This window comes from Panthera pardus, unplaced genomic scaffold (genome assembly GCF_024362965.1).
Source record: "Panthera pardus isolate Hobbes unplaced genomic scaffold, ASM2436296v1 HiC_scaffold_20, whole genome shotgun sequence".
Lineage (NCBI taxonomy): Eukaryota > Metazoa > Chordata > Mammalia > Carnivora > Felidae > Panthera > Panthera pardus.
In genome coordinates this window covers 71,654,116-71,678,532 of record NW_026526766.1, presented here as the reverse complement: position 1 = coordinate 71,678,532, position 24,417 = coordinate 71,654,116, and the positions used below count along the sequence as shown (strand labels likewise).

At 35.4% G+C, this 24,417-nt stretch overlaps 1 protein-coding gene across 2 annotated transcripts in view; it reads left to right on the top strand.

The window, feature by feature from the left end:
* Positions 1 to 24,417, top strand: part of SHOC1 (shortage in chiasmata 1) — an 84,831-nt gene that overhangs the window by 12,278 nt on the left and 48,136 nt on the right. For both annotated transcript variants that reach the window (XM_019454203.2, XM_053908177.1), the window contains exons 5-10: positions 4,864 to 5,048; positions 14,690 to 14,852; positions 17,747 to 17,843; positions 19,673 to 19,823; positions 20,769 to 20,870; positions 21,951 to 22,056. In XM_019454203.2, the coding sequence (XP_019309748.2) occupies positions 4,864 to 5,048; positions 14,690 to 14,852; positions 17,747 to 17,843; positions 19,673 to 19,823; positions 20,769 to 20,870; positions 21,951 to 22,056 (804 nt within the window). The remainder of the gene's footprint in view (positions 1 to 4,863; positions 5,049 to 14,689; positions 14,853 to 17,746; positions 17,844 to 19,672; positions 19,824 to 20,768; positions 20,871 to 21,950; positions 22,057 to 24,417) is intronic.

Sequence of the window (24,417 nt, the reverse complement as noted above, 5' to 3'; positions counted from 1 at the left end):
ATATGAATCACCTGAGGATCTTATTAAAAATGGAGATCCTGATTCAATTGGTCTGTGTTGGGGCCTGAGATTCTGCACTTCTAATGTGCTCCTAGGTGTGCTGATGCTGCTGGCCCAAGAACCTACTTTAAGTAACAAGAAACAAGATGATCTCTAAGATCTCTTCACCCTATGAGTTAGATTGGTAGGGCTGTGCATTTATAAGCAGGAGAGATCAGCTTCACAAAGAAGTAGGAACTGAGCTTGAGCTGGACATTGAAGGAGAAAATAACTAGAGAGAAAGTATTTCAGCCAAAGGAAACAGCATATCTGAAGGCATAGATCAAGAATATACAGTAAGTTCCAATAAAGGCAGTGATCTGGCTACTTTGATTCAAACAAGATTCATGTATGAGAGAAATGGGAGGCCCTGAAAGAATAGACACCCACCATATCTGACCTTACATTCATTTTGCAGCACCAAGATAGAGTCCATGACAAAGAAGGTGGACCTGTGGCACCACCTAGAATCACATTTACATTTCTTGGCTTCTCTGTAGCTAAACATAGCCATGTGACTAAGTTCTTCCCAATGGGATATTAAGCAAAAGAGGCGTATTCAAGCTCTGGGGAATGTCCTTAAAAGGAAGCAGCCATGTTTTTCTCCTTCACTTTTCTCCTTCCCAATGCTGGAATAGAGAGATGTAATGACTGCCTACAGCAACCAGCTTGGATTATACTGACAAGAACTAAACCTAGGAGTCAATGAGTGGAACAAAAGGATACTGCATCCCCTCTACCACCACACCACTCTCCCAGCATTTCCATGTGGTCGCTAATCCAGAAGCTCTTTGAACCCCATCTTTTTGGGTTCTTATGAAGGCTTCATTACACACACATGATTGATTAAATCGTAGATCATTGGCAACTGATTCAACCTCCAGCCCTTCTCTCCTCCCTGGAGAGCAGAGGGATGGGTCTGAAATTCTAGCCCTCTGATCACGTGATTGGTTCTCTGGGCAACAGGCAGTTTTCCAAAAGTCACCTCATTAACATAACCAAACATACCTTTATCACTTTCAATACTTAGGAAATTCCAAAGGCCTTAGGAGTTCCTTGCCATAAATAGAGATGAAGACAAAATACACATTTCTTATTATAAAACACAATATGGGGCACCTGGATGGCTCAGTCGGTTAGGCCTCTGACTTCAGCTCAGGTCATGATCTCATGGCTCGTGGGTTCGAGCCCCACATCAGGCTCTGTGCTGACAGCTCAGAGCCTGGAGCCTGCTTCGGATTCTGTGTCTCCCTCTCTCTCTGCCCCTCCTCCACTTGTGCTCTGTCTCTCTCTGTCTCTCAAAAATGAATAAATGTAAAAAAAAATTTAAAAAAAAACACAATATGACAGATACAATATGGGATCTTTTGTGCTGGCTTCTTTCACATAGCAAAATGTTTTCAAGGTTCATCTGTGTTGTAGCATGTATTGACACTTCATTTTTTGGGGGGCCAAATAATATTCCATTGTGTGGACATAGCACATTTTATTTATCCATTTTTAGTTGATAGACATTTAGGTTGTTTTCAGTTTAGGGCAAGTATGAGTAATGCTGCTATCAAGATCTGTGGATGAGTTTTTGTGCATACATATCATTTAATTTCTCTAATAGTGGAATTGCTAGATCACATGGTAACTCAGTGTTTAACTGTTTGAAGAATTGCCAAATTTTTCAACAACTGTACCATTTTGCATGTCTACCCACGGTGTATGAAGGTCATAATTTGTTTACATCCTTGCCAAAACTTATTGTTTGCTGTCTTTCTGATTATAGCCATCCTAATGGGTGGCTCATTGTATGTCATTGTACTTTGATTTGCATTTCCCTCATGGCTAATGATGTTTAGCATCTTTTTATGTAATTATTGGCCTTTATCTTCTTTGAGAAAATGTTTATTCTTTGCACATTTTTTAGTCAGTTTATATGTCTTTTTATAATTGAATTTTAAGGGTTTGCATATATTCTAGATACAAGTCTCTTATCAGATACATGATTTATAAATATTTTCTTCTGTGGATTGTCTTTTTGCTTTCTTGATGGTATCCTTTGAAGCGCATTTTTTTTTATTTTGTTGAAGTCCAATTTATCCATTTTTTCTTTTGTCACTTGGGCTTTTGGCATCATATCCGAGAAGGCTTTGCTTAATCCAAATCATGAGGATTTACTCCTCTTTTCTTCTAGGACTTTGCCTGGAATTTTTTTTTTTTAAGACACAAATCAGATCATGTTATAACTTACTGACCATATGCCATTGCGTGTAGAGTAAAATCCGAAGTTCTTGCCAGATGTTATAATGTCCAACATGATCTTGTCCCTGCCTATGTATCTAACCTTATTCTGTTCCAGTCACCCTGTTCTTTCTGCTTTTCTTAGAATAGGCCAACCTTGTTCCCTGGAGTACCCTACGATTATTCAGGTAGCTGTGGAATTATCAGCTCCTCAGCTGGCCGTTCACTAACTACCCTGTCTAAAATATACCTCTTACCAACCCTCTGGCTGTTACTTGAAGTCCTAATATTTTATTCATAACAGTTTTTCCCCACCTGACATTATGTTATTTGTTTGTTTGTTTGTTTATCATCCTACTAATAGGTAAGCTTCATGAGGGTAAGAACACTGTTTTGTTTTACCACTCCATTCTCAGTGCCTACAGTGGTGTTAGCACATTATAGACGCTCAGTAAATATTTCTTTTAGATTAAGGAATTAGTGAATTGGAGTGGATGAACTTACCCAAGTACCATGATGTGGAAAGACAGAAAACACCATCTAGACTGGAAGCCTGGGAAATACCAGTATCTACAGGTTAGGCAGAGGAGGAGACACCAGTGAGCAAAGAATAGATAATATTGGACAAGGAGGTAGGAGGAGATCCAGGAAATACTTTTTTTCATAGAACATTTATATCTAGGGAAAGAGATTTCTCTGGATTTTCTCAAAATGGTACTACCAAGGATTATTACAAAGTGCTCACCCTATCAGTAATATTTAAAACCAAAAGGATAACTGTGATATAAGTGCTAAACTTAAAAGTGTATAAAGATTCACATAGGAATCAATGGTCTTATGAGTAATATGGACCTGGGTGAGTTGAAAAATTTTTTCTTGTACCTTGCATTATCTTAAAGAGTAAAGGAGAAATTTTAGAGAATTTTCTATATGTGATTTGAAGATATGGCATATTCATTTTTCTCCAGTTACATTGGGGAGTTATATTGATTTTGGTTCTCTCAGTCTGTGTAGGGAATCAGTGAGGCTAAAATAGTTTAGGATATCAGGGAGAAAAAGGTATATTAGAATATATAGCTAAAAGGTGTATTAGACTGTGTAGCCAATAATATATTTATTTGTTAGAAAATTCATTAAAAAGATCTCTTATAAGGGGGCACCTGGGTGGCTCAGTTTGTTAAGTGTCCAGCTCCAGCTCAGGTCATGATCTCACGGCTTGTGAGTTCAAGCCCTGCATCAGGCTTGCTGCTGTCAGCGCAGATCCTGCTTTGGATCCTCTGTCTGCCCCCACTCCTTCCCCCCAATCATGCTTTCTCTCTCTCTCAAAACTAAATAAACATTATTTTAAAAATCTCTCATAAGTCCAAATATCCCAATGTTACAGACAGTGACAGATATACCTGGATGAATCAGCAAACAGGCAAAGGATGGGCAAAGTCAAGGGAGACAAAAAATGTGCCCAGATTAAGCAACTGCAGGAAGTTGTTAACACTCTAAGCTTGAAGCAGCAAAAGGACGGAGCAGTAATCAACCCAGTAAGAACTGCAGCTAGTTATAGGAGAGGGGCTGTCTGACAAGAGATGTAACCATTGGTAGAAGAATGCAGCCACTTTGAAACTGGCCCAGAAGAGAAGGATTTGGGAAGAATAATATCCAGACCTCTCTTCCCACCTTTGATCTCCTGCCAATGCTTCCTATTGGCTGAACCCAACCAGAAGCCAGAGGGCAAGAGAGTTTAGTTTGGTCATGGAGATCAGCTTCCTAGTTTGAAGAACAGAATATAAAATGTTGGATAGTGATATGGAAAAGCAGACACTGAATACCCAACACAATGGCAGTTTGGCAATGCATGGCAAATCTGCATACCTTTAACCTCATCATTTCCGTTTTTAGGAAACATTTTGAGAAAACAATTAGGCAAGTGCATAAAGATATTCCTTGCATTATAATAGCAAATGATTACAACAAATTTAAATTGCCAATAATAGGGAACTGTTTGAGTCAATTATGGTTTACCAATACAATAAGATCCTGTTCATGCATTCAAAAATAAAGTGAGTGTACATTGATTGATATGTAAATGTACTCATTTTATTGTTTACCAGAAAAGGCAGGTTTCATATGTACATGAATCCACTTTTGTTTAATATTTTTAAATTCAAAAGTAGGGGCACCTGGGTGACTCAGTCGGTTGAGCGTCCGACTTCGGCCCAGGTCATGATCTCACAGTTTGTGAGTTCGAGCCCCACATCAGGCTCTGTGCTGACTGCTTGCTCAGAGCCTGGAGCCTGCTTCAGATTCTGTGTCTCCTTCTGTCTCTGCCCCTCCCCTGCTCACGCTTTGTCTCACTCTGTTTCTCAAAAATAAATCAGTGTAAAAAAATATAAAAAAAAAGAAAATCTTTAAAAAAATATTCAAAAGTAATTTAAAAAGTACATAATTTTTTTAAATCTCTTGAGTATTGGGGCTATGGGTAATTTTTCTCTGTGTCTGTTGGAATTTTGTAATTTTACAACAATGAACATACACTATTTGTTAAATAAAGATGCTTTAAAATAAGACATACATAAAATCAGTAATTTTATAATGTCATAGAAAAACAATCACAGGAATGGTGACCCAGATTAACTGTGAATTTGAGGAAGTTGTTCCAAGTTCAAACCCAAACTCCCAAAGTGAAGTAGAGGAAACCAGTTTATACACCCATGAGGACTACACTGAAGTCTTTACACTTGTCAGCGGTTTAGAAAAATATCCAGCACTTCAAGCACAGAATGAAGGTAAAACATTTGTTATTTCTATCATTATAAAACATATCTTAGTAACATACAGTTGTTCATTTTGGTGAATTTTTTTACTGGATTTTTAATTTTTCTATTTTATTAAAGGTATCTATCTGCAAAATTATAATTCCAAGCTTTGCCACATTATGGAAATCTCTTTCATCTTCATCCCCTTTTTGTGAATTTGGTTGTTTTTGGAGTTTATGTGTGCTGGGCCTCAAAATAGCATCAGGGACTTGATCATAGTGTGTTCACATCATATTACTACAATGATATTAGCATCTGTGCAAGGATCTGATGACACAGCAACCTGGTATAACTTTAAAGTAGTAGATTATTAAATGATGGCTGTATTTTATTTTCCAAAATATACTAAAGATTTTCTGTCTCATCTAATTTATGTGAAACTATAATTCAAAGTAGAGATGGAATAGTTGCAGTATTAGATCAGGAAATTCACCTAATTTTTACAAACTTACCATAAATAATAATTAAAGTACATTTTATCCAAATTATATTCCAAATTTTCATCTTCCTAAAGGGTGTTGAATTCTTCCAACTGTATAAAAACTTGCTGAGAACTACTTTTCTTGTATGTGGAACAGCCTATTCCCTTTTAAAATAAAAAGACTTAAAGTTTAAGGTATGCTATAGCTTGAGCTACAATAACCTAACAGATAAATAATATATAATAATTTGGTTCTTTTACTACTGTTTTTATGCAAATACATAAATTGTGTATAAGATTTTTAATGTTGGCAAACAGGTGTGTGATGATATAGAGTTAAATCCCTCTTATAGTTTGAGATGAAAGAGAAAGAAATTTCATTAGAGACTAAACTTGAGAGAATGATGTATTAGGAATAATCTGAATTTGGAGTCAGAGCATTTTGATCATAGTCTGAATCTACTCTTAAAAAGTGATGCAGTTTGGGGACGGTTATTAAAATTATGGTTTTCAATTTTCTTCTATAATTTCTTTTAATTCTTCTAATTTTCTTATAAAAATGTGGGGATTCAGGGGTACCTGGGTGGCTCAGTCAACTGAGCACCTTACTCTTGATTTCAGCTCAGGTCATGATTTCAGGGTTGTGAGATAGAGCTGTGTATTTGGCTTCACGCTGAGTGTGGATCCTGCGTAAGATTCTGTCTCTCCCTCTGCCCCTCCTTACTGCTTGTGCACTCTCTTTCTCTAGAAATAAAAAAATAAAATTAAAAAAATAATAGAAATATAGGGATCAACTAATATATATGTACATGTAAAGAGATGGTGTATAAAAATAACAGATACACAAACATAGCTATTATTATTAATGTGGAAAACCAGAAGCTGTTATTGGCAAACTTCATAATATCTAACATCAACTAGAGTCAGAAGCTTCTTTAACTACTATTCACTGAATGAAAATATGCTTGGGTCGGGTGCCTGGGTGCCTCGGTTAAGTGTCCGACTTTGGCTCAGGTCATGATCTCATGGTTCATGGGTTTGAGCCCAGTGTTGGGCTCTATGCTGACAGCTCAGAGCCTGGAGCTGGCTTCAGATTCTGTATCTCCCTCTCTCTCTCTGCCCCTCCCCTGTTTGGGCTGTCTCTCTCTCTCTCTCTCTCTTTCAAAAATAAGTAAACATTAAAAAAATTTTAAGAATAAAATATGCTTGGGTTTCCTAAATATATATCCTATATTGCCTTTGGGGTCTTATGTCATTAGACATCATTTTATAAATTTACATTTGCAATTTGATTTATTTTCTTTGCAGCTATATTGATTGCTGCCAGATTTATAGATACTTTGGTCTCAATGTTTAAATCAAAAGGAATGCATCATGCTTTGAAATTCAGTTGATACTGTAAATTCTCTGTCTTAAAAGAATGTCATTAATTACTAAATTATAAGTTGATTTCAAAACATATTTCTTTAAGACAAAAACAGTGGGTAATTTTCTTTTATTGTTTGTTGGTTTGTTGATATGTACTAATTTTGCTACAACGTTCACATGTTATTTGTCAGTAAATGTAAAAATTTTATGCATATCCTTTTAGACATCCCAGTAATATATAATCAAATGTAAATGTAGCTTTATTTTTAATTTAATGTAATATAATTTAATTTACAAATTTCTACGTTTTTATTTAAATTCTAGTTTAATATTGGTTTCAGGAGTAGAATTTGGTGATTCATCATAACAAGGGTCCTCTTTAATACCCATCACCCATTTATCTCATCCCCCATCCACCTCCCTCCATCAACCCTCAGTTTGTTCTCTATTGTTAAGAGTCTCTTATGGTTTGCTTCCCTCTCTCTCTCTTTTCTTTTTCCCTTCCCATATGTTCAGCAGTTTTGTTTCCTAAATTCCACATGTGAGTGAAATTATGTGGTAGCTGTCTCTGACTTATTTTGCTTAACATAATATCCTCTAGCACCATCCACATCATTGCAAATGGTGAAATTTCATTCTTTTTGATGGCTGAATGATATTCCATTGTATATATAAACCACATCTTCTTTGTCCATTCATCAGTTGAGGGACATTTGGGCTCTTTCCATAATTTGTTTTTGATAATGCTGCTATAAACATCAGGGTGTGTGTACCCCTTTCAATCTGTATTTTTGTATCCTTTAGGTAAATACCTAGTACTGCAATTGCTGAATTATAAGGTAGTTCTATTTGAGGAACCTCTATACTGTTCTCCAGAGTGGCTGCTCCCGTTTGCATTCCCACCAACAGTGTAAAAGGGTTCTCCTTTCTCTGCATCCTTGCCAGTATCTGTTGTTTTCTGTATTGTTAATTTTAACCATTTTGATAGGGTGTAAGGTGATATCTCATCATGGTTTTGATTTGTATTTCCCTGATGATAAGTGATATTGAGCATCTTTTCATGTGTCTGTTAGCCATCTGGATGTCTTCTTTGGAAAAATGTCTATTCATGTCTTCTGCCCATTTCTTAATTGGATTATTTGTTTTTCGGGTGTTGAGTTTGATAAGTTCTCTATAGATTTTGGAGACTCATCCTTTATCAGATATGTCATTTGAAAATATCTTCTCCCATTCTGTAGGCTGGCTTTTAGTTTTGTTGTTTCCTTTGCTGTGCAGAAGATTTTTATTTTGATGAAGTCCCAATAGTTCATTTTTGCTTTTGTTTCCTTTGCCTCTGGTGGCATGTCTAAGAAGAAGTTGCTCCAACTGAGGTCAAAGAGGTTGTTGCCTGTGTTCTCCTCTAGGATTTTGATGATTTCCTGTCTCACATTTAGGTCTTTCATCCATTTTTTATTTATTTTTGTGTGTAGTGTAAGAAAGTGGCCCAGTTTCATTCTTCTGCATGTTGCTATCCAGTTTTCCCAACACCATTTTGAAGAGACTGTCTTTTTTCCATTGGATATTCTTTCCTGCTTTGTCGAAGATGAGTTGACCGTATAGTTGTGGGTCTATTTCTGAGTTTTCTATTTTGTTCCATTGATCTATGTGTCTGTTTTTATGCTGATACCCTACTGTCTTGATTACTGCAGCTTTGTAATATAGCTTGAGTCTGGAACTATGATGCCTCCAGGTTTGCTTTTCTTTTTCAGAATTGCTTTGGCATTTGGGGTCTTTGATGGTGCCATACAAATTTTAGGATTGTTTGTTCTAGCACTGTGAAAAATGCTGGTGGTATTTTGATAGAGATTGCATTAAATGTGTAGATTGCTTTGGGTAGTATAGATATTTTAACAATGTTTTTTCTTCCAGTCCATGAGCATGGAATTTTTTCCCATTTCTTTGTGTCCTCTTCAGTTTCATTCATAAATGTTCTATAGTTTTCAGAGTAAAGATCACTTTATTTTTAATTTTTTAAGAAAGTTGCACATGCATTTAGTTTAGAGAGGCAAATAGTTATTCAAAGTTTATAATAAAAAGCATCAGTCTCTGGCTTCATCAACCACCCATATATTTTTTCCAGCTTTATTGAAGTATAATTAATAAATAAAAATTGTAATATATTTAAAGTGTACAATGTGGTAACTTAACATACATATACGTTGTGAAAGATTTCCATTCATTGAATTAACACATCCATCACTTCACATATTCACCTTCTTCTTTTTTTTTCTTTTTTTTTTTTTTTTTTGGTAAGAACACACTTAGGTTCTATTCTTTCAGCAAATTTCAGTTATATACTACAGTATTATCAATGATAGTTACCATGTTATACATCAGATCCTCATACCTTATTCTGGAAGTTTGTCTGTTTTACCAGTCTCTCCCCATTTCCCTACAGCCCAGCCCCATGGCAACCACCATTCTACTCTCTGTTTTCATGAGTCCTACTTTTTTTTTTAGATTCAACATATAAGTCATACCATGCAGTATTTGTTGTTCTCTGCCTTGTTTATTTCACTTAGGAAAATGTCCTTTAATGTTCATTCATATTGCAAATAGCAGGATTTCCTTATTTTTTAAGGTTGAACAATATTTGTGTGTATGTGTGTGTGTGTGTGTGTGTGTGTGTGTGTGTGTGTATAAAACATATTTTCTTTAAAGCACATTTTCTTTATCCATTCATCTATGGACAGACACTTACATGGTTTCCATGCCTTGGCTATCGTGAATAATGCTACAGTGAGAGTGTATACAGGTATCTCTTTATGACATTGATTTTGTTGGCTGTCTGTTTCTGACTTTACATTTATATCTTTTTTTTTTTTTTTGTCTTATTGTGCTGACTAGGACCTCCAGTACATTGTTCAATTCAAGTAGTGATGGTTGCCATCTTTGTCTTGTTCTTGACAGTAAAGAAGATAACTCTAATGTTTCACCATTAAGAATGATGTAAATACCATTTCAATGGTGAATCATTTACAGTGTTTACATCAGTTTCAATGGTGAAATGTTGAAAGAATTTATTGGGTTGAGGAAGCTCTTTCTGTTCTGAGTTTGCTAAGAGCTTTTGATCATGAATGAGGACTGAATTATGTTTTCTACGTCTATTAAAAAATATCTACATTCTAAATATATAGAATATCCCTTTATTAAAAACTTCCAAATCTACAATCTAAACATAAGTCATTTTACTCTTGAGGTCATATTTTGTCTGTATTATATTATTTTTAAATATTAATATTGGGAACATTTCAGCACATAGTTATCTTCAAAAGCATGGCTTTTCAAAATAAGTCAGTCAGGGGCGCCTGGGTGGCTCAGTCGGTTGAGCGTCTGACTTCAGCTCAGGTTATGATCTCACAGTCTGTGAGTTCGAGCCCCGCGTCGGGCTCTGTGCTGACAGCTCGGAGCCTGGAGCCTGCTTCACATTCTGTGTCTCCCTCTCTCTCTGCCCCTTCCCTGCTCATGCTCTGTCTCTGTCTCAAAAATAAATAAACATTAAAAAAAAATTTAAAAAAACAAGTCAGTCAGAGAAAGGCAAATATATGATTTCATTCATATGTGGAATTTAAGATACAAAACAGATGAACATAAAGGAAGGGAAGCAAAACTAAGATAAAAACAGAGAGGGAAGCAAACCATAAGAGACTCTTAAATACAGAGAACAAACTGAGGGTTGCTGGAGGGGTGTTGGGTGGGGGGATGGGCTAAATAGGTGATGCATTAAGTAGAGCACTTGTTGGGATGAACACTGGGTGTTCTATGTAAGTGAGAAATCCCTAAATTCTACTCCTGAAATCATTATTGCCCTATATGTTAACTAACTTGGATTTAAATAATAAAAAAAAGCATGGCTTTTAATGACTACAGTTTTAAATCTTATGTATGTATCATACATCTCCCAATTTGAGGACACTAATGTTTTTTTTAGTTAAAAATTTTTTTAATGTTTATTTATTTTTGGGAGACAGTGCATGAACAGAGGAAGGGCAGAGAGAGAGGGAGATGCAGAACCTGAAGCAGGCTCCAGGTTCTGAGCTGTCAGCATACGAGTTGTGAGATCATGACCTGATCTTACTGACCTGAGCCAAAGTTGGACACTTAACCGACTGAGCCACCCAGGCACCCCACTAATGTTTTTAATTTCAAATATGTACATGAATGTATGCTTCCATTTCCAATTCTTTCCTTGGAGTGAATTTGTGGAAGTGGAATTATCTGATATATGTATTTCTTTTAGCTATTTGTCCACTAGCATGATATGAGGATACCCTGTTCACAGCAACCTTATCATCATTGGTTATATTGCTACTGATATTATGTTAATATATTTTAACCAATGTGATGGACAAAAATTATGTTTTTACTTGTATTTTAAAAATTATTCATGTTTACTGGCCATTTATATATTTTTATTTTGGGAAATGATTCTCACTTTTATCTATTTTTAAAACATTTTTTTACATTTATTTATTTTTGATAGAGAGAGACAGAGCACAAGTGGGGGAGGGGCAGAGTGAGAAGGAGACACAGAATCCGAAGCAGGCTCCAGGCTCCAAGCTGTCAGCACAGAGTCTGACGTGGGGCTCGAACTCACAAACCGCAAGATCACGACCTGAGCTGAAGTTGGACACTCAACCGACTGAGCCACCCAGGCGCCCTATCTATTTTTCTATTATATATATTAAATATAAGAATAGAAGACATATTTGTCAAAAGATATGTTTAATATATTTGAAATTAACTGGTTCCATCAATGTTTTCTTTTAAGGTTTCTTTCATTGCTTTTATACTTAGAAAATTCTTCCTTAAATTAGATAAATGTTTATTCATATTTTCTTTAAGGTTTTCCTTAAGACTTTGGTATATCTTTAAAAGTACAGATATCAGGGTGCCCGATAGTGCAGTTGGTTAAGCATCCAACTTTGGCTTAGGTCATGATCTCATGGCTTGTGGGTTCGGGCCAGTGTTGGGCTCTGTGCTGACAGCTCAGAACCTGGAGCCTGCTTTGGATTCTGTGTCTCCCTCCTCTCTCTCTGCTCCTCCCCCACTCATGCTCTCTTTCTCTCTCACTCAAAAAATGAATAAACATTAAAAATATAAATAAATAAAAGTAAGAATACAAAATATTTTTTCCAAATGTGTTTGGCAGTTGTCTCAGTATCATTTATGGAATAGTGTTTCCTTTCTCTACTGACTAGAAATGCCACTTACAAAATATGCTAAATCCTTGCCCACATTAGAATGTTTCTGGATTTTCTATTATATTCTATTGATTTATCTGTAATTGTATCATACAGTTTTAACTATTTAATATATAATTATAACATGTATTAATAGTATATATGTTTTTGTTTTTAAAATTTTTTCCCTACTCTCATGTCCTTATTCTTCCAGATTTACTTTCAGTAAATCAGTTTTCCACATTCCAAAACAGATCTCTTGACAAATTGAAATGTCATTGGGATTTTTTACTTTTTTTTTTTTTTTTTTTTTTTACCATAGTTAGTCTTACTAGCCAGGAAAATGGTTTATCGGGGCTTTTATTCAGTTTTTAATGGTCTTCATTAAAGTTTTAGTTCCCTGCATATACTTTCTGCACATTTTTGTTATGTTGCTTCTTCAATGTTTGTATACTTGTCACCATTATGAATGAATTTTTCCATTAATTTTTGAGGTTTTTATATGTTTGAAAACCATAGATTTTATTTTATTTTTTTATCAGACACCTAGTGAACTCCTTTATTTGTTTTCATTTAGTTATCTTGGGTTTCCTAGGAAGACACAAAAATCTTCTGCCAAGAATAAACGTGTCTTTCCTGTCAGTAGACCTCTATTTTGTGTTGCTTTTCATAGTTAACTAGCTAAAATTTTGTTTCTTTATAACAATTTAACACTCTTTTACAGTAGAAGAAAACAGTCTCCTCATATCCGTGTTGGTACGTAGAAGAGCTGTAAGAAAGTAAGAACTCCAGGAAATGTTGTATAACCTTAAGACTATAGGAAGTAGTACCCTTCCTAGAACAATTATTGTGTGGTTGGTTACAAAGAACATTCGTTATGGTGTGATGCTGCCCTCAAGTGGCTCTTTCAAAAAAGGGTGCTTGGAAAACAGGACTTCATAACTGATAGGAGATGTTTCCATGCACTCACAGAAATACTAGGATGAGCCGTTGGAAGGGAAGATGGCTAGAGGGCCTGTGTTTGGAAGTGCAAGGTGGAGACAGGGCTATAAACAAATGTTGTTTGTGGTTTTGCTATGAATATGACTTCGTTAATACTTACAGAATGGATGTACGAATGAACAATCTTAAATGGTCTCATATAGGCCCTATTTAGACATTGAATTGATTGGCTGGCTTTCTTTGGTATATAAAAGAACTATGCCATGAAATTGGGAACTCTTGGCCATGAAATTATTAGGAACTTAACAGGTTCAGTAAGTAATCTCTTAGGAGGCCAGTTTATAGAACAAGTTTTCTTGGCATTTCAGGGTAGCACCAGGCAAAGGGATGTTTCCTGGCTGCCTTCTTAACACCACATATTTATTAAACATATGCATACAAATGATGTAATTGGTTATGGGAGACATCACTCCATGCTATTCGTCTCTCATGCCATTCTAAAAGTACCTAACTGAAAGGCCACTACCCAGAACAAGAGACTGTTGCTCCTCCCTCAGTGGGGCTTTTGCTTTTGAAATTTGGCTTTCTGAGCAGTTTTTCATCCGAACTTACATTTTCCTTTTCCTCTTTCCACTCAGGATCTCACTGAAGAATGGGAGCAAGTTTTATGTTCTCTCCCTTGGCTCAGAAACTGTTTAAAGCACTGACACAGTTGGCTAAGATTTTAAAGTAACTTGAACATCGTAGGGTGGGGATAGGAGAAATTTATTCCAGCAATTAACTGTTAGCTATAGTATTTCCTAATATATAAGATGTATCACACTTCTCAAGTAGATCTTGCCATATAACTTTCATTGTAAAATTGACTATAATTTTCTACTTCTATTTTACAGTAGAAACAAAATTTTTTTTTTTATCATTGCAATGATAGAATCTGAGTTGATCTCATTCGTAGGTTTTGTAGACCATCTCCATTCCCTACATCTCAGAATCTCTGGGGGTGAATTAGAGACTTTAAGAGGTAAAATGATTCGGGGAACCTGGGTGGCTCAGTTGGCTAAGCTTCCGGCTCTTCACTTCGGCTCAGGTCATGATTTCTACGGTCTGTGAGATTGAACCCCTCATCGGGCTCTGCGCTGACAGTGTGGAGCCTGCTTGGGATTTCTCTCTCCCTCTCTTTCTGCCCTTCCCCCACTTGCTCTCTATCTCTCCAAGTAAATAAAAAACTAAAAAACAAACAAAAAAGAGGTAAAATGATGCAAAGAAAACACTAGGTTCAGAAAAAGTCAAATGCTTTTATTTCTTTACAACTTTGCTTAGGCTACCCCTGGTTGTTTTGAAGCATAAGGCCGTAAGATATTTTCCTCCTTTGATTATACTAATCTCTGTTGAAAAATAAAAAATGAAGCATTACAACTCTTTCAGGATGTTTGGTTACTACTCAGTGTACTAAGTAATGCTAAAATCTATTGAGCTTTTACCTATATGCTAATCCTATGCAGCATGCTTTATATGCACAATACAATGAAGAACTAAGGAATTTAAAGTGTGTTTGAAAATCCCAGCTATATCTAATGGCTGACTTCAGTAACTATCTAGATCCCGTTGTGTAACTTTTAGATTTTTTTCTTATTCCTTCACATTTCTTTTTTTTCCAGATTTTTCTATTGATGAAGAAATAATTTTTGTAAATAGCTTGATGTCCTATAAAAGTCAGCTACCAACTTTGCATACTCTGTTGAGTAGGCTAAAACTATATTTGATAAATGACCCCATTTTAGATTTCAAAGGACAGATCTTCACAGAAGCTAATTTCTTCAGGTACTTAATTGTCCAATGTTGATTTTATATATATATATATGTATATATATATACATATATATATACACATATATATATATGATATTTAAAAGAATTTAAGTTTATTGATTTAATTAAGATAGACCTGTCTTTAAAATTATCAACATTAAATATAAAACTTTCTCTACCTAAGTTTACTGAAGTCAAAGAAGTTCATGTTATCTCTGTTGCAATTTGTTAACAAAAATACAACTTAAAATGATTGTTAATACTGTCTCAAAAGATTTTATGGGTAATTGTTTTTGTTTTTGTTTTAATTTACATCCAAGTTAGTTAGCATATAGTGCAACAATGATTTCAGGAGTAGATTCCTTAATGCTCCTTACCCATTTAGCCCATCCTGCCTCCCACAACCCCTCCAGTAACCCTCAGTTTGTTCTCCATATTTATGAGACTCTTCTGTTTTGTCTTCCTCCCTGCTTTTATATTATTTTTGTTTCCCTTTCCTTATGCTCATCTGTTCTGCGCCTTAAAGTCCTCATATGAGTGAAGTCATATGATATTTGTCTTTCTCTGACTGACCAATTTTGCTTGGCATAATACCCTCTAGTTCCATCCATGTAGTAGCAAATGGAAAATTTTCAGTCTTTTTGATTGCCAAGTAATACTCCATTGTATATCTATATACCACATCTTCTTTATTCATTCATCCATCGATGGACATTTGGGCTCTTTCCATACTTTGACTATTGTTGATAGTGCTGCTATAAACATTGGGGTGCATGTGCCCCTTCAAAACAGCATTCCTGTGTCCCTTGGATAAATACCTAGTAGTGTAGTTGCTGGGTCATAAGGTAGTTCTATTTTTAATTTTTTGAGGAACCTCCATACTGTTTTCCAGAGTGGCTGCACCAGTTTGCATTCCCACCAGCAGTGCAAAAGAGATCCTCTCTTTCCACATCCTCGCTAACATCTGTTGTTGCCTGAGTTGTTAATGTTAGCCATTCTGACAGGTGTGAGGTGGTATCTCATTGTGGTTTTGATTTGTATTTCCCTGATGATGAGTGATGTTGAGTATTTTTTCATGTGTCAGTTGGCCATCTGGTTGTCTTCTTTGGAGAAGTATCTATTCATGTCTTTTGCCCATTTCTTCACTGGATTATTTGTTTTTTTGGGTGTTGAGTTTGATGAGTTCTTTATAGATTTTGGATACTAACCCTTTATATGATATGTCGTTTGCAAATATCTTTTCCCATTCTGTCAGCTGCCTTTTAGTTTTGCTGATTGTTTCCTTCGCTGTGCAAAAGCTTTTTATGTATGTATGTATGTGTGTATGTAGATTTATGTTTTTTTTTGAGAGAAAAAGAGTGTGAGGGGGGAGAGGCAGAGAGAGAGGGAGACACAGAACCTGAAGCAGGCTCCAAGCTCTGAGCTGTCAGCACAGAGCCCGATGTGGGGCTTGAACTCATGAACCATGAGATCATGACCTGAGCCAAAGTCAGATGCTTAATCTACTGAGCCACTCAGGCGCCCCTATTTTTTATAATTTTTATTTTTTTTAAGGTTTATTCATTTTTCAGAGATAGACAGAGCATGAGCAGGGGAGGGGCAGAGAGAGAGGGAGACACAGAATCTGAAACAGGCTCCAGGCTCTGAGCTGTCAGCACAGAGCCCGATGCAGGGCCCGAACTCATGGACGGCGAGATCATGACCTGAGCTGAAGTGAGACACTCAATCAACTGAGCTACCCAGGCACCCCAGATGTTTTTTATTTTGATGAGGTCTCAGTAGTTCTTTTGCTTTTGTTTCCCTGGCCTCTGAAGAGGTGTTGAGTAAGAAGTTGCTGCAGACAAGGTCAAAGAGGTTTTTGCCTGCTTTCTCCTTGAGGATTTTGATGGCTTCCTGTCTTACATTTACGTCTTTCATCCATTTTGAGTTTATTTTTGTGTATGGTGTAAGAAAGTGGCCCAGGTTCATTTTTCTGCATGTCGCTGTCCAGTTTTCCCAGCATCACTTTGCTGAAGAGACTGTCTTTATTCCATTCGATATTCTTTCCTGCTTTGTCAAAAATTAGTTGGCCATTAGTTTCTTGGTCCATTTCTGGGTTCTCTATTCTGTCCCATTGATCTGAGTGTCTGTTTTTGTGCCAGTACCATACTGTCTTGATGATTACAGCTATGTAATACAGTTTGAAGTCCAGGATTGTGATGCCTCGTGCTTTTCTCCTGGTTTTCTTTTTCAAGATTGCTTTGGCTATTCGGGGTCTTTTCTGGTTCCATACAAATTTTAGGATTGGTTGGTCTGGCTGTGAAGAATGCTGGTGTTATTTTGATAAGTATTGCATTGAATATGTAGATTGCTTTGGGTGGTATTGACATTTTAACAATATTTGTTCTTCCTATCCAGGAGCATGGAATGTTTTTCCATTTTTTTGTGTCGTCTTCAGTTTCTTTCATAAGCTTTCTGTAGTTTTCAGTATATAGATTTTTCACCTCTTTGGTTAGATTTATTCCTAGGTATTTTATGGTTGTAAATATTTTTTAAAGGAGAAAATATTCTGGGCACCTGGGTGGCTCAGTCGGTTAAGCATCCAACTCTTGATTTTTAGCTTAGATCATGATCCCAGGGTCATTGAATCAAGCCCCAAGTTGGGCTCTGTGCTGAGCGTGGAGCCTGGGTAACATTCTCTCTCTCTCTTCCTCTGCCCCTCCCCCACTTCTGTGAGCTTTCTCCCTCTAAAAAAGAAAAATAAAGGTAAAAATATTCTTCATGTGCTCACAAGTCTAGATGTTATCAATATTTTATCATTGCTTTACCTCAACTCCAGTTTTAATCATTGTGTAGTTTGATTGACTACATTTAGTATGTACCTTGCTTTTAGTAAACACTAACTTAATGTTTCATTTTTTGTTAAGGGAATCTTTCTCTTTTCAAGGAGATTTGAAAAATTTTGTGAAAGAAGATTTTTACATGGATAAAGAAAACTTTTGTCACGAAAAACTAGAAGATACAGTAGGTTTAAATGAAACTGTAATACTTGCTTTCAGTAGTATTTTTGTAAAAGTTAGTAAAGCACACTTTTATAAATTTTAATACATTGACCATCTACTACTGTCAAGTTTAAAAGATTTGGCAATGAGTTGAATATATTAATAGTGGAGTCAAATTTAAGATAGTGGTTCTAAACTTTAGCCACACATTGGAATTACTTGGATAGTTTTAATAAAATACTGAAGCCTAGGTCCTACTCAGATATATGCTGATTAAACTCATCTGTTTTGCAGCCCAGGTATAGTGAATTTAAAAACCTTCTTAATGATTTTAATAAATATACCTGGTATAAGACATTAGGTGGCCATGTTCTAATTTACAAAATGGAGACAAGCTATAATTGTTGAATTTGATTTATGAGTTAAACACAAAACAGCACACACTATGTAAGAGAAGTGATCTCACTGAAATAGTAAGAATAAATATAGTCTGAGACTTCATTTTAGGAGCTGCCAATGGTTAATAAGGAAGATAGCATCTTTCATATTAAAGATCAAATTTTGGGGCACCTGGGTGGCTGAATCGGTTAAGTTCCTGACTCTTGATTTCGGCTCAAGTCATGATCTCATGGTTCCTGAGTCTGAGCTCCATAGCAGGCTCTATGCTGACAGCATGGAGTCTGCTTGGGATTCTCACTCCCTCTCTCTCTGCCCCTCCCCTGCTCACTCTCTCTTTCTCTTTCATTCTCAAAATAACTTTAAAAAAAAAAAGATCAAATTTCTCAAAAGCACCCCCTCTTTTTTAGCATACAGTTCCAATAGCACACAAAATTGTTATTATGGTATTAGTACAAAGAATTTTAGCAATTGAGAGTACAAATAACTTTTTGCAGCATAGCAAACTCAAAAACTAGGCCCACATAGATTAGATGCATTTATAAAATTACTTTAAACATTTTTTTGAGACAACTAAAACTATTTTATATTTGGGGCTTAAAACATTCAAAGGAGATAGATATATCCATATCTTAAGGCATTTAAAGGGTTTCCTTACAATTAAAAATTTTAAGACACATGGTGAAAATATTAATTCACTTATTATCCCCTTTCTCTAGTCCCCCTCTTCCTCACCCATTAGCTCTGAGAATTATGCACATAGAATCCAGTTCTGTAGGAATGAAAGAGAAGTGTATTTAATGAAGTGCAGTGAAGATCCATTCCATTTCATTTACCCTTTTTACTTCTCCCCAATCACCATCTCTGATCTGCTGCAGTTACTGCTTTTAACATAGAATTTTTAAAATTTGTTATTAACCCAAAAGAAGATATTTCTGCATCTGGGGATATTGTATATCACCAGTGTAATCAGTAGCCATAAAAGACATTACTGAGAACATTGCTTATAATACATTTTTGGCTAGTATACCTCTGTTTTTTTAAAGTATTTGCATAACATTAAAAATTTTGAATGTTTAGTTTAAAATTTGGTATACCAATTAGGGGTGCCTGGGTGGCTCAGTTGGTTAAGTGTCCAACTCTTGATTTTGGCTCAGGTCATGATGTCACTGTGAGGTTGAGCCCTGCATTGGGCTCTGAACTGACAGTGCAGAGCCTGCTTGGGATTCTCTCTCTCCCTCTCTCTCTGCCCCTCCTCCACTTATGTGAAGATGCTGTCTCTCAAAATAAATAAACTTTATAAGTAAATAAAGAAATCAAATTTGGTACACCAGTTAAAGTTATAAAATTATATAAATTTAATATAAATTATATATATATATATCTGTTTATGAATCCAGAAATATTTATCTGGAAAATCTCCCTAAAAACTTGTTTTACATATAACTATTTCAGCCATCAATTTTGCTTGAGTGTGAATTCTTAATACCTACAAGCCTCAAACAAGAAGTTGATATTCCATCACTCACCAAACTAAAGGAATCATTAAACTTAATGCCAGAAATAATAAATTATGTAGATGAAAATGAAAAGCTTTTCAAAAGAGGTGAGAATAAATTTAAAAGTATATTACTTGTAAAACTACTTAATAACGTTTGTTGTAAAAATGTGTTGATTAAACTGTTTTCTGAACCTCCAGATTTTTGAAGTGTCTATAGTTTACATGGTGGAATCTTAGAATTATTGTTGATGAGATTCTTTTCTCATTGTCTTTCTCTTTGTATACTTGCAAACTTAAAACCTCTCTGAAATTAACCATGTCAAGATAATTACACAAATAAAGCTAAATCACCTATGGCTTATTCTAATTTTTTAAAATTGTTTTCTTATAAATAATGACAAAGTAGTAACAACTCTTATGCTGAGTTTAGTTATATAAGGAGAAGCACAGAGTGAGGTTATGACTCATGGAATCAGATGACTGGGAGAATCATAACCTAAAATGTAGATGTTTTTATCCCAGTTAGATTTAGTAAATATTGTTGAATTCTTTCTAATGACAATTTAAGCCCAAATATTTAACTACCTTTTTATTTAATTCCAGTTGAAATCATCAAAGATGTATAATATTACAGAGGAGGAAAGGGAGATTTATGATGTCCATTAAGGACAGGGATGCTTGCCATTAATAGATCACAGACTTAAAGGAATCCTTGCAGACAAGGCTAAATCAAGTGAATTACTGATCAATCTACAAGTCAAAGCAAAGGAATGAAAAGTCAGTCTAAGAAAGTTGATCAAATTCATACCAGAACTTGAAAACATAGTAGAGCTTAAAACTGCAGAGTGGCCCGCTGGCTTGTTAGGAGGACAAAATCTATGAATGCTAATGTAAAGGACAAGTGACTTTACTGAAGTGTTACACTCCCAGCCTTCAGTTGGCTCTTTTGGTATACTAAGTAAAACAGAGTCATTGCCACAGTGGAATGAAAAAGATTACCAAAAAACTGATGTAATAGTTATGCTGATAGTAAACTTTCTTCCTTTTCAGATCTTACTACCAAGCATGGAATTGGCATTGAGGATATAAAATGCAGCTCCACAGAGATTTTGGCCATTCAAAGCTATGGTGAACCGGAGTACAATCAACCAGGTAGAAATTTTGAATAAATCATTGAGTTTATCAGAGATTACCTCTATGTGATGTAAAAGTACAATACATTCACATATAAGGTCTACTATGAGACCGTTTTCACATTTAAAACTTGATTATTGCAATCCAAGTTTTTTTTTTCTCTTATCTATCCATTTACATTTGTTATGATAATTAACTCTATCCTTCTGGCATCAAAACTGAATAATATACAGAGAGAACTAAAAGATTGAGGAAGAATGGAGGAAATAGCATTAATATTAAGATCAGAAATCTTATAATATTATAGTTCGGTAAATAAAATTTTATATTTTATCTCAGTGTTAGTAATCTTGCTGACCCTTGTTATACTTTTGTAAATTTGACTTTTTAATCACCCAAAACAGTCCTATCATTTTTATTATTATTATCCTACCAGATTTGGACTCTGAATCATCTTTTGTTCCACTGTAATGCCAAATTGTGTTGCTTCTTAACTATGTTGATGGTACTGTTATTTAGTTACATTTTGGAAGTTTAATGCTTTGTTTATGAAAGTGATAGAAACACACCGACTACTTATGAATAAATGAATTTCAGTTTCTCAAGCCCACCCTATAAATCTGTAACTCTGTGTTGGGCCACCTAGACTCTAGTTTTATTAAGGTAAAGTATTAGTCTCCATTAATACTATTTACTTAACGTCACCAATATTTCGTATGGAGATAAAAGTAGTACTGTCTCTGTAGTACTGACAACATAAGTTTCAGAATTAAAAGCGTTATTACATATAAGACTCTTAGAGTTTATTTCCTACTGTAAACTCAATAAAGTTTAGTTGTCAGTGTATTTTTTTAAATCACCACTATCACAGTTGAGATACCATGAGATAAATGTGTAATTCCTTATATGGAAATTTAAAACTATCATTTTGTATTTCAAGTAACCCAAATGTCTTTTTACTGAAAAATTATTTTTGAAAATTTTTATTATAACAGAATGATCAACATTATAGTTATTTATAAAAAAAGTTCTAAATTATACTTAATTTTATTTAAGGTTTATATAATTTGTTATTTTTTAAACTTTTATGTATTCTAGTTGAGTTAGAAATGCCACTAACTCATCTATATCAAACAAACCAACATTCTTCCATGACTTCATTAACAGGACTTCAGACATTTCCATTTTCCCCTAGTGAAAAAATGTAAGTAAAGAACTTACTGCATTTTACCTACTAAAATGTAAGTAAAGAACTCAAATTGTGGGACACCTGGGTGGCTCAGCTGGTTAAACGCCGGTTTCTTGATTTCCATTCAGGTCATGGTCTCAAGGTCATGGGACTGAGCTCTGTGTTGGGGCTCTGTGCTGAGTGTACAGAGCTTGCTTGGGATTCTCTCTTTCCCTTTCTCTCTGCCTCTCTCTCTCTCTCCCTCTAACTAAAAATAAATAAACATTAAAAAATATTTATTAGCAGGGTTGGATTCATTCTAAGATGTCTTTCCTTGGCTTCTAGATAACTTCTTATGGTCTTTCCTCCGTTTGTGTCTGTCCTAATTTCCTAATCTTATAAGGACATCAGTCATATTGGATTAGTAACCATCTTAACCACCCACCTCATTTTAACTTAATTATCTCTTTACAGTCCCTGTCTCCAAATACAATCACATTCTGAGGTACTGAGCCTTAAGGCTTCAGTATATGAATTTTGGTCATAATTCAGCCCATAATAAGCAGCCAAGAGCCCTGAACTAGAGTCAGATTGCCTGACTGTATCACTTATTAGCTCTGTGACCTTAATTGCCCTGTGCCTCAGTTTCCTTATCTGTAACATTGGGATATTTATAGTATATACCTTTCAGGGTTGTTATGAGGCCTTTTAAGAGATTTTCAAAGCTTTCTGACCAGGAATAGCCAAGGACCACAGGGCAGTGTGGACAGGGGTCCCTCCATAGATTTGGCTGTCAAATTACTCCTCTAGGAGTACTAGGGGTCACATCCCATCTCTAATAGATGACGTCCACTGACCTTGTTTACCTGCCAATGTACTATTGGTGTTGGGGGAAGTAGACATGTAGAACCAAGTATTGATCCACAAATCTGTTCAATTCCCCATTGTTTCTGCACAGTATAGTCTGTAATCTCAGAATTGACATTGTAGGGCTGGATCATTGTATTCTAGTTTGAGCCAAAATTGTATAGATAGCTTAATAGCCAGCATTTTTGCCCTCCAGGGGAGTCTTAGATACCTTTGGTTGTTATCTTCTACCATGTGGCATATATGTAACTTATTTTCTAAATTAGATTAATCTGCTATCCTGGAATCCATTCCCCTGCGCTGAGGCTAGTTACAAAACTAGGAGCATAACCAGTAGAGTCCCTTTGTTCCCCACTGTAATCCTGAAACTTAATGAGTGACGAGTCCAAAATAGTATATTTTCAGGAAAATTACAAGAAAGTATAAAAATATCTGATGAATTGTTCCCAGAATGGACACTTTGGGAGCTGAGTATTGAGTTTTGAGTTCTTATACTGAGTTTTGAGTTCCTAGTTATGATTGACTGATACATCAGAGAAGACTGCTGTTGGGTTACTTGGGAGCAACTCATCCCTAGCTACTCAAGATTTCTATTAATGGTCTTAGGAAGGTGTCACAGCACAAGATGGAGGCATCTGGTATTGAGGATCCCAATTACCTTGTTTTGGCAAAGAATTGTGTCATTTGGGGATAAATTGGTGATACACAGAACTCTACAATGAACCAGAACTGCCCATATCAGATATGAGCTCTAAAAAATAGCATTGAACAAGTACAGAAACTACATATAATTTGTTTAAATACTTTCATTCCCTTTGCTGAGGTGCAGATATTTATTTGTAGGATGTAAACTGTCTTTTTTAGTGCTCTTTTACTCCATATACCCTAATCCATCTGTTAAGGCAGATTGGCAATCAGAAACAGAAACTAGCAGAAATTAGTACAATCTTGAATTTCAATCTGATATTAAAAGTATTTACTTAACTATAATAAACTCCTTTTAATTATACAAGTTATATATCTAATTGTTATAACTCAAATGTCTAATTAGAATTTATGAAAGTTAAGTCTTTCCTATGTTTTATGCTTTCCCTAAAGTTAGAACAAAGAAGGCTTTTTTAAATTAGCCAAATGTTTCCAGTTTTCAAAGAGTTTGTAAGGAGAACATGAACCCACCTAGTCTAGAGAAAATGCAAACAAACTTGCAATGCTTCAAGTTGAGCTCTGTTGTGTTTGGGAGAAAAAATTTAACTAGAAATATATCTTACTTTTATGTTGTTAAGCTACAGATATCTTTTCATGTCAGTATTTTTGACTACCTTATCCTCTCCTTTTTAGCTGCTCAAACATAATTCACACACCATGCATGTTATCCATTTAAAGTATAAAATTCAATGGCTTTTACTATATTCACAGTTGTCCAACCATCTAATTCCAGACTTTATCACCCCAAAAAGAAACCCGTATCAATCAGCAGTCATTTCACATTTCCCAGACCTTTACCCTCACCATTAGGCAAGCGCTAATCCA